General features: G+C 34.3%; 1 protein-coding gene across 1 annotated transcript; it reads left to right on the top strand.

The window, feature by feature from the left end:
- LOC109335437 lies at nucleotides 324-1,256 on the top strand. Its single transcript, XM_019571569.1, has one exon. The coding sequence runs from the start codon at nucleotides 324-326 to the stop codon at nucleotides 1,254-1,256; it is 933 nt and encodes a 310-aa protein (XP_019427114.1).

Genomic DNA, 12,074 nt, shown 5'->3' with positions numbered 1-12,074 from the left:
TTCACCCCCTGCTTTGTGCTTCAGTGGCTGATTTCAGGTTAAGTTCTAATTGGAGTATACCTATAACTCTCTCAACCAGACTTCCTCAAATATATGCTTTAGTTTCTAACATAATAATCTCCATTGAAGAGGACAAAATGATTTGGAAAGGTACCAATGATGGCACCCTATTTTGCAAATGTGTTGTTCAAAATGCCAACACTCCAAACTAGTGCAAGCACATCTGGTCTCTTACAATACCTCCTTCTAAATCCTTCACCGCATGGAGGCTGCATTATGGAAAAACACCCACTGATGATAATTTGCAAAAAAGAGGTTGCTCTATGGCCTCCATCTACAGTCTCTGCAAGGCCACAGCTGAATCTGCGCATTATCTATTCATGACTTGCCCTTTTGTCACGCCAATTTGGAACTGGTTAAGGAGTGTCTTCCCAATTAGCTTGAATTTATCTTCCATTAGAGACATTCTGAAGGCTTGTGACCTGCTATGGAGTCCACAAGTAAAGGAGGTAATAGTAGCTAGTATCATTCACTCTATTCATGTCATATGGCAATGCAGAAACCAAAGCAGATTCAAAGCTAATACAATCACCGAAGCTCAAGCTATTTCAAAAATCAAGTTGGCAACTACGCTTTCTGGAAACCAATCAACACGTTGTGCTTTCAAGTCTTTGAAGGAGTTTCAAATTCTCAAGATCCTTAATATCTCCATCAATTATAGCAAAGATCCTAGCATTATTGAGGTCATTTGGTTTCCGCCATTTTACTATTGGACTAAAATAAATTCTGATGGTGCTGCAAAAGGTGCTCCTAGGCACTCGGGAGGGGGGGGGACAATATACAGAGACCATAATGGAGATATGCTATGGTGCTTCTCTATCTACTTCGGCATTCATGATGCTCTGTATGCAGAATTAAACTTGGCTATTATGGCTTTGGAGTATGCCAATGACAGAGGATGGACTAATATATGGCTAGAATGTGACTCAATTACTGTGGTGAACATTTTCAATGGGAAGATCAAGCCGCGATGGAAGCTTCTAGGAAAATGGCAACGTTGCATGCTTTTAAGAGAAACAATGAATTGTAAAGTCACACATATTTTTAGAGAGGGCAATCAATGCGCCGATAGTTTAGCTAATCATGCAATATCTGCTCAAACTTTTAATGGGTGGAATGTTCCCCCTCCCTTTATAATTGAGGCTCTCAATATGAACATGATTTTCCTACCTTCCTATAGGTTTGCTAACATGTAATCTCTCTTCTGTTCTAATAAATTCGTTTCAGGGTGCTTTGCCACCTTCAGCCAAAAAAAGAAGAAGTGTTCCTCCTCCTTTTAAACGTTCCCATGTAAAATTGAACAATTTTCAAGTCAAGTCAATCGTGATTAAACTCGTAAATTTGTTCGTGCCAATATTTAGGTGACCCCTAATAATATATCATCACAAGAATAAGCTTTTAGTGCAACTGATTCTTAGTCAACCCCAAAAAAATCCAATTCCAATAATGAAAGTTCAATATTTTCTTCTCTTTTTGCTCTTCAATTCCCTTCTTTTCTTTCTTGCCTGGTTGCTAAGAAACTAAGATGGTATAAGAGCAAAGTATCTATTCTTCATATTTTTTCCATCTTCTTTCATTTTCTTGGTGTTGCTTCAGCTGCAATGTTCAAAAATGATGTTAATGGTTCCATTTTTAGTTTCAACTATCTCCTTAGCAAGAAACATGCTCCAAAGGAAGTAATGCACAACAATATCCATACATCATAGGGTTTGAGGGGCATAAGGGTGAGATTGTTCATCAAGATCGTATGGAAATTCTTTGATCTTCAAGATAGATTAAGGTTTGATAAGGCCAATAACACACTTGACTAGCTCATCAAATATTCCAAGAAAGTAATGAAAGAATTAGCTAGAAGCAACAAAAAATGATGTTAATGCAAATAGCTTCTCCTATTTGGTTCCGGAGTGTGAAGTATTTTCAATGATAACCCAAGATTCCATTGATGCTACTCTAGAAGGTGTAGTGATAGATTCAAAAGGGTAGTAGCATTGTAGCCCAAGAACCCTTCTTATTCTTCTTGGTTACACTCTTTCTTTATCACTCTCTTCTATAATCTTTATATTTTCTATTTCTCTAAATTCTTCTTGATATCTTTGAGCAAATTTTGTCAATATTTCTCTTAATTCTTATCAATATTCTTATGGCAAATATTGCCCATATTATTCTCTTGTTATTTTTTAGCAAAGTTGCTCATATTTCATCTCACTTTTCTCTTGTTATTCTTTAGCAAAATTGCTCATATTTCATCTCATTTTTCTCTTGTTATTCTTGAGCAAAATTGCTCATATTTCATCATGCCTAGAAACTAAGGTGGTATTCTACTTGAGCATTATTCTTAAAAAAGAACAATCATTCTTTCAACACATTGGTGATTCTTCCAAACTCCACATCCGACTTTCACGTTTTCTACCTTACACCCAAGCTTAGAGTTAATGGTATTCACTCTCCAGCTTGAGAGGGGATGTTAAATATGAAGATGAATCATTCTTAGATAGTTTTCGGATATGGTAGTTAGGATTAGTTTTACTTTAAATAGTAGCTTGAGTTTCAAGCAACTACCAATTTTCCTTTGTATAAATTCTTTGCACTTTGCCTTTGTGCATAATTCAATTCCAATAATGAAAGTTCAATATTTTCTTTTATTTTTGCTCTTGAATTCTCTTCTTTTATTTCTTGCATAGTTTCTAAGAAACTAAGAGAATATAGAGAGCATCACTAAAAAACGGATAAGTAGATGTTTGAAGTTACAATTCCCGCAGTTTGGTTTGAGTAGGATTGCTTCTAGTCAGTGGAAAATACATGTGGTTTAATGTAAAAATGAATATAGAGTATCACTGAGTAAACCACAATGGTGGTACTTAATGGTTGCTCTAATAACTGCTCATAATTAAAGGTGGGGAAAATGACTGATCAAGAAATAATATGATTGATTTAAAGACGTGATGATTTCACATTCCACGTGGTTTTATCTAGTTCATCTCCCATTTATGCACAATGCTCAATGATGGAAAGTCTTCACAAACATCCTCTATCTGTCAAAGGTAAAGAGGACAAATGGTCAAGTGTGAAGAACACTTTATACAACTCACGTATGCCCACGTCGGACATTAAAACATAAACCCTAGGTATTTTAATTAGAGTATGAAACTAAATAGATAACTCTCTTTGGCACGTGATGAATAAGATTATATTCTAGAATTTTCCGTTCCACCTAGGTGAGGTGTTGTAATTTATTTTCTTACAATTTTGGAATCTTACTACTCATATATGGAGTGTGTGTTGCACCATTTCAATTATCTCCTTATTTATTAATTTCTAGAGATTTTGTGGATAGAAGTAGTATTTGTTTTCCTAATCTTATTTTTTCTTATTAATAAATTTTATTGGTGATAAAAAAAATAGTTAACTAGGTATTTGCACATCCTAGTGAAGCTCAAAAAAATACCCCTGAATAACCCAAAAAAAATACCTAGTGAAGGATAAAGGGTTTTATTTTAAGGGAAACATATCCTGCAAACCCACATATACAAAACTGAAGTAGTTGGATGGGTTGAGGTTTGTGTAAATTAAATCGTGCCCTATTAATACAAATAACAAGGAAAGTTATTAACTCAGTTCGATATAAGGAAAAACAAAAGTTTCATTTTTGAATATCTAAAAGCAAAAGGGTTAATAACTTGATGGAAACATATCTTGGAAAGTTAGACTTTTTTTGGCCTATAAAACTACTCAGATAGATTTGTTTTGAAGGTTTTGCTCAAACTGTATTTAAGATACAAACATGGCTAATGGACATATTTTTGGCTGCATAACACACTGTTTTGAATTTTTTGGAATAAACAATTTTTTGGTTCATTTAAAATCACCATGCTTATTAACAGTCAACAAGAAGCATAAGTAAAAACCAGAGGGGGATACTTCAATATTTTATATAATATGAGAAAATGACTAAATTTGGAGATAATTTAAGATACTTGCTCAATGTATACACCTAGTGCATGCTTTTATATACCATGTTTTAAATTATATTCCACAATCATTACGGTTTCAGAAATTTCCTCAATCGCATTACTACCTCAATTACAACTACAACTTCCCAAAATTTCCATAATTAAGGTAAATGCAACACAACCATCGTAGCTCATGCTATGCAAAAACAACAGATAAAGAATTGGCTTCATAAGATTTTGTGGAGGAAGAAAGAGGAAAGGGTTGGTACCCAATACTTCCTTTTGCCTCCCAAAATCTTTCTTCCAAAACTATTTTCAAAAAACTCTTCCAAAGCTATTAATATTTTGTTCATGATCCTTAAACTGAACGTATATCTTCCTAGAATTCATACTCGTACTGCCCTTCAAATCCCACCTATTAGTGGCATCTATTATATGAAAAATGCCTCGTTGCACTACAAATTTTAGAGCTTTAAACCTTTCTGTTAACGTTCATACATCCAAACATTATTTCTCCAATACTTATCTATAATTATGCATCATGTGAAAACTTCTGCTTATTTTTCCTATCCAGACAAAACTTTATAGCGGCTCTAGGCCACTCTTTTGGCTCTATGCTTGAATCTTTTACTAGTTCACAAAAGTAGCTTTAACACTAAAATATTATTAATTCATATCAAAGGAATTCAACCATATTTAATTTTTAGATGTTGACTTCATAAGGTTTTGCTTGAGAGTATAATTTGAAAGGGTAAGAAAGATAAATGAAAGATTTGAGAGTTATCAAATGTATTTGTGAAATGATTATAAAGAATTTTTTTTCTATTCTTTCAACTCAAAATCCAACTCCCAAATAGATCATAAACAAAAATGAATAAAAAATGTCCAACTTTGTTATAGGATAATGTGACAAATAGAAACAAAAACTAGATATGACATGTAACACATAAACACAATTAGATGGATGATGATGATGAGAGCATTTTGTTTTTTCTTGGATTCTTAACAAGAAAGAATTCAACATACTTCTCTATAATTTATTCATATACCACTTAAACATCTAATCCTCACCGATCCCTCATTCTAATTTTCATCAAACATCATCCTAAGATATTTTCATTTACTATCACCTTCACTCCAAAGTCCACCCAAGAAAAACTAATATTAGTGTTCGATGTTTTACTCAAATTATTACATCTAGTAATGTTTTACTCAAATGTAAAAACAAAACTACAAGAAGTAAAAAATATTACAAATTTTTTCCATCTGCAAATAGTTAATACAAATAAAGAGATGAGTTTTTTCTTCTCTCTGTATTATTACAAAAACCATCTAAACCGAAGGAACTTATTACAAAAACCAAACATCATTTTTTCATCCGGGCCAAAATGTTTTCAATGCATGTATTACTAAAATTAAAGAGGGTAATAATTGAAAACTAGTATATTTAATTGAGGCAATAAAATCTAGTACGGATCTTAATGTGTCCCCCCAAAAACATTAAAACCATGACTTTTATACAAATGAGCACGTCAATCTAATAACAATTAAATGCACCAATGTTGCGTATTGGGTAAGAGAAGCAAAATAAAAAGCATTAAAACAAGTAAGAAAGTATCACCTTTGGGCGGCCCATGGGCTTTCCAATGGATTTCTTCATTGGCTTCCTCGCCACAGTAGGCTTCTTACCGCCACCATAGGCAACAGAACAACCAACAATAGATGGTGATGCACCAACATTCTTCTTAGCCCTCCCTCGGGGCTTGGGAGAACAATGGGTACAGAATTCGATGGCAATTGAGAAAGCTCATGAGCATCGGCAGGGGGAGGGACACCACCATCATTACTACGAGCAGTAGAGGGAACGACAATGGGCTTCAGATGGGCTTTCAATGGGCGCCTTGGCTTCTGCTCGTGGTCGTCAGAAATTATGTCCACACTCAAAAAAGATTGATACTTCCCTGGAGGACGACGAACCCTTTTCCCATTTTCGAGTCTCAACGTTGAACTCACCCCTTTCCCCTCACCAAAAACCTTCAACGAATAACTCTGACTCATTTCATCACTTCAGTAGTAGCACCAGCAACACTACTACTAAATTCACCCTCGTCATTCAAACCAAGCTTAGTTGATTTGGGCTCAACATTCTGCTCCAATTGAGGAGTCGACATCGAATCAGGATTGGGCTTTGGCAGACAATCATGTCCCCTCGAGACAAAGGAGGAGGAAGATAGTGAAAGTGACATCGGTTTGTCAGATCTAGCAGCTGGGAAGTTGTAGGATCTTTTAACCATAATGAGAATATTCTTCTCCCTCAAGCATTTTAGGTTTTGAGTCAACAAGGTGTCGTGATTGGGAGGAAGGAGATCTTTGTACTCTTGTGCGATGTACTTCCCAATAGACGTCTTGCTAGAACCATTTTCATCTTTTAAAGCCCTAATTGCACTACAAATCATCTGAATCACACCCAAATACATGAAATCAAATTAAAATTAGGTCATAAAAACACTCCTAAATGAAAAGATAATTTAAAATAGATAAAATTAGGTTACCTTGGAATAAGAAGGGTAGTCGTCATTGCATGGTGGGGGAGGAGCAAGAGTAGTAGGAGAAGTAGGGTGGTTTGGGAAGGAGTTGATTATGTTGAGATTGGGGTAGGCATCGATATGGCGATGAGGGGGACAAGAAGGAAGGATCGAGGATGAGTAAGAGTCTATGGAGAGAGAGATTGATCAAAGGAGTGAGAGAGAAAATAGGTTAAATTCGGTAATTAGGAATATCCTGTAACTTACATTTATATAGTGAAGGAAAGCGACATAACGCATGAGTCACGAGGAGAAAGAGAGTTTTTTCTAAAATATTGTGTGCTATAACAGTCATAAAAACACTCATAAATGAAAAGATAATTTAAAATAGATAAAATTAGGTTACCTTGGAATAAGAAGTGTGGTCGTCATTGCATGGTAGGGGAGGAGCAAGAGTAGCAGGAGAAGTAGGATGGTTTAGGAAGGAGTTGATTATGTTGAGATTGGGGTAGGCATCGATAGGGCGATGAGGGGGAGAAGAAGGAAGGATCGAGGATGAGTAAGAGTCCATGGAGAGAGACTGAACAAAGGAGTGAGAGAGAAAATAAGTTAAATTCGGTAATTAGGAATATCCTATAACTTACATTTATATAGTGAAGGAAAGCGACATAACGCATGAGTCACGAGGAGAAAGAGAGTTTTTTCTAAAATATTGTGTGCTATAACAGTGGGAAAATGGTAAATGGAAAACCAAAAACAAGTTAAGGAAAAGGTAAAGTGGTTTAAAAGTATATATATATTTTTGTTTAAAAATATTTATTTTTAATTTAAGATTATTTAAATATTACAACTTTTATTTTTCTTACCTTAAAAATAAATATACATTTATTGTTTAAATATTTTAATTTTATTAAATTGCAATGAACATTTCATCTTATTTAAGGTACTTTTTAAATTTAAAAATATAGTTTTCATAAAAAGTAATATAAAGTTAAATATTCTTTTTACTTTCTATCCATATATCCGTTTCTTCCGTAAAGGATTATTTTATTTTAACTTTAAAGAATAACTCTAATTACCAAATCAACTCAAAATATTTTTATTTGAATGTTTGTTTGATCACGTGTAAATAATATTTTCACTAAAAAAACTTACCACCTTAATAAATAATTCTATAATTTGTTTCTTTATTCCTTTAAAATAAATATAAAATCATTTAATGATTAAGTTTTAGCTTTATCACCTTAAATAAATGTTTTTGACCAACACAATAAATAGTTATCAACTAAATAAATAATAAAAAATATTTTTATTTTATATGCTTAAATTGAAATATTATTTAATGGTTAAATATTTATGCTTTCATCTTTAAATACTTTTTTTATGTGTTACAAAATGAATGTATATATCCTTAAGGAATAAAATTTAATTAGAAAAGTAAAAGCTTTAACAATGTTTCTTTAAAATGAAGAATAAAACTTATAGTCACATCCAATAAAATATTTTCATATCACTAAAATTTTTTTTCAGTAAGCAATAGTAATAGGTACCAAGATTTATCAGTATTCACTGTAATATTTGCAACGATTCAATTTTGGTCAATGTTTGTGGATCTTCACATAATTCAGAACATGTATTCCAAAATTTATTGTTGGTTGACTCCATGTAATAAGGTACTTGGACCTACGAGTACTCAGACTCAATTCCTAATTCTATATATATATAATTACATAATTAAAATATTTTTTGTTATAATTTTGATATTATGTTATTAAATAATGATGTTATGGTTTGTTAATACATAATTGTGATGTAATATTAATGGATTATATTAGATGTTTGATATGTTTTATTATGTTATTTTAAATTATGTTTTTAGTAAAATGATTTAGATTTAAGTAATAATTTAAAATTGTGTACTTGTACTTTAATTTACGATTTATAATTATTGTTATCATTTTTCTTATTTTTTTATTGTCTAAAATAACACACATTATTATAGAAAATATGCGGACAAATATATAAGTTAGTTTTATTTTTTAAATAATTTGGCGGTCCACTAGGAACCTAGTAGCCCACGAGTAGCAGACCGTTTGGGTACTAGTATTGATCTAGGACAGGTCTAAGTCTAAAAATATAGAACATGAATAATTTAAATAGTGCATTACCCGAAGTCATTTAACTATGTTGAAGTATTTGATTGGCTCAAATATTATATAATTTTTATTTTAGGAATTTAAAATTATTTTTTATATACAAAATAAATATGTATCGCTTTTAAAAAAGTTATTTTATTTCATTATCATAGAAATAAATTTTTATGTTGTTACATTGAAATGAATTTATTTTTGACAAAAAATAAGCATAAATTACTTATAAATAATTATTTTTTTAACAAAGGTGGCAGAGCACCCAAAGAACTATATTTATAAAAGGGATAGGAGATTACATGGATTGAAATCTATAGTTAGGCATTCCAGCCAAGTTTCTAAAGAAATCATATGCCATAAAGCTTGGAACTCCATGCCATAAAGAGAACGCTTTAGACAAAATACCAAAATTAGCAAGTTTATTAGCACATGAGTTTCCCTCCCTATAAATGTGTGAAATACAAAAGTTCATAGAAAAGATTGTATTGCTACATCTCAGTCCTTTGTTTAGAAGCCTCTAAGGGACCATGTCATTCCCTTTGAAGATATCAAGCACCAATGATGAGTCACACTCAAGCCAAATGTTGTTCCATCCATTTCTTTTAGCAAAATCAATGGCCAACATAGCTGTATTGAGCTCAGCAAATAAGGCATCATGCACACCGAAGTAATCTGCAAAACAGGCTAGGATATCACCCCTAGAGTTCCTGAAAATTGCCCCACCTCCAGAATGACCAGGACTACCTTTAGCAGCTCCATTCGAGTTGATTTTGACCGTAGAACCAGTAGGAGGAAACCACCTGACCTAAGTTATTTTGAGAGTATGTTTATAATTGATTTTGATGTTTAGAGATTTAAGAATTACAAACTCCTGCAATGAAGTGTTAGTCGTGGCTGAAGAAGAATTACCAGATAAGGTAATTGATGCCTTAATTCTGATAATAGCTCTTTTCATAGAAATCATGTTGTCTTGGAATCTATCCTGGTTTCTGCAATAACAGATGGTGTTGATAGCGTGAACTATAGCAGCAACCACAAGATGTCTCAGTTGGGGGCTGAAACTGTTATTACAAGCAAGCATGATGGTTGAGAAAGAGTTAGTGTCAATGGTTATGGAAAATAGACTTCCTATCCACTGCCATAGAGAGGCTACAAAAGGGCAAAGCAGGAAACGATGTGGAGAACTTTCCATGCTCTTCTTACAAAGATTACATTGAGAAACCAATGAGCAGCCTCTTTTTTGCAAGTTGTCATTCGTTGGCATTTTGCCTTTGATTAGTCTCCATGTTGTGAAAGATTTGGAGGGAGGGGTTGAAACAAACCATATTGTCTTGCACTCGTTAATAGGACTATTGGCATGAGTAATGCATCTATAAGCATCTTTAAGAGGTAGGACTCCATCATTAGAATTCTGCCATATGAGCGTATCATCCTTGAGTGAAGTTATTGTGCTAGATAATTGAAGAGCTATGTGAGTGAAGCCTTGAGCCAACCAGTTAGGAACTGTCCATTTGGCTTCATGAATAAAATCAGCAACAGTTGCCTTAAGGATAGAGTGCCAAGCCTGAGGGATGTTGAGAGATTGGACTAGAGGTTCTCCCAACCAATTATCAGTCCAGAAGTTTGTATGTTGACGATTGCCAATTAACCATCTTGAATTGTCAAATGTTGATGGCCAATTCATCTTTATACCCTACCAAACAAAGGATTTGAAGAATCTGTTAGGAGGGGTCTCAGCATCCCCATACCTGCTTCTAAAGAGGATAGCCCAAGCAATGATTTATGTTCTCATCTCCCAGCTAGTTTGATCAAAGCAGTCTGGTTCATTTTCTGGAGAGACTTGATGCCCAAACCACCCATCTTAGCAGGGCAGCAGACTTGATCCCAAGCAACAGGCACCAATTTTTTTGTCTTTATATCCCCTGACCAAATGAAGTTCCTTATGCAAGAATCCAGATGCTTGATCATCATTGAAGGCCAATGATATATGTGGAACCTATAAACCAACATACTCTGAATCACAGACTTGACCAGTTCAACCCTTCCCATAATTGACAAAGTTAGACCTTTCCACCTTGCCAATTTATGGATGATTTTGTCAGCAATTTATTTGGAGATGCACCTTTTTAGGCTTACCCTTGAAGAGAGGGACTCCCAAATAGTGAAAAGGAAGAGAGCCAGGGAGGAAGCCAAGAGATAAGGAAAGAGTAATAATCTTTCTAGGAGTTGCCTTCGCTATATAGAATTTTCACTTAGCAGGACTTATGTTTTGGCCTGAAGCATTAGCGTAAACTTGCAGGAGCTTTTTAGGCAATCAAGCTCCTTTTTAACACCCCTGCAGAAAATTAGAATGTCATCAGCATACAGGATATGACTAGGAAGTTGCAAATTTTTTGGACCCGAAATGGATCTCATTTTGTTCTCATTCACAAGCTTGGTGATCTCTCTGCTCAGAGCATCTTCAGCCAAACAGACAGGGATGGGAGATAGAGGATCACCCTGCCTAACACCACGACAACAGCTGAAAAAACCCATATTTTGGCCATTGACATTAATAGAAAGCTTTTCAAAATGCAGAATAGTGCTTATCCATTTGATAAAGGTTTCACTGAAACTAAAAGCCTTTAAAGTATCAAGAAGGAACCCCTAATCCATAGTGTCAAAAGCTTTAGTTATGTCTAACTTGATTGCCAAGTTACCACCAAAAGTTTTGTGCTCAAGCAGGTTAATTGCTTCAGAGGCAATGCATATGCGGTCCTTAATATTTCTGTCCTGGATGAAGCCTCTTTGATTGGGAGAAACAATCCTAGCAGCAATAGAAGCTAATCTATCAGCTAGAATCTTAGTGATGATTTTGAATTGGAAGTTAACTAGAGCAATGAGTGTATAATCCTCAATCCTTTTAGCATTAGAGGGCTCAAGGATCAGAATTATAGAGTTAGAGTTCATATTAGGCATAACCCAACCATGCAAGAAGAATTGAGTGCAGAGGTGCACACATCCTTACCAACAATCTCCCAAAAGTGTTAATAGAAGCAACCCCCAAAACCATCAGGGCCAGGGGCTCCCTCCCCATTCATAGAGAAAACAGCTGAGTTTATCTCCTCACTAGTAGGAATACTAATTAGCATTGCATCTTCCTCATTGCCCACCAAGCTAGGAATAACATTTTGAATAAGGGAATTAGGAACACAGTTATTGTTTAAGGCAAATAAATCCTTGTAGAATGTAAGAGCATGGCTGCTTATTTCCTGCTGAGTAGTCAGAACCTCCTCACCCTTTTTCAGGATGGACATTGATTTAGTGGCATGCCTTATCTTAGTGACCTTGTGAAAGAAGCTTGTGTTTCTATCACCATGGATATGCCATTTCAGCCTAGATTTTTCCTT

Source organism: Lupinus angustifolius, chromosome LG20 (assembly GCF_001865875.1).
Source record: "Lupinus angustifolius cultivar Tanjil chromosome LG20, LupAngTanjil_v1.0, whole genome shotgun sequence".
In the NCBI taxonomy this organism is placed as follows: Eukaryota; Viridiplantae; Streptophyta; class Magnoliopsida; order Fabales; family Fabaceae; genus Lupinus; species Lupinus angustifolius.
This window is presented reverse-complemented; position numbering and strand designations above follow the sequence as displayed.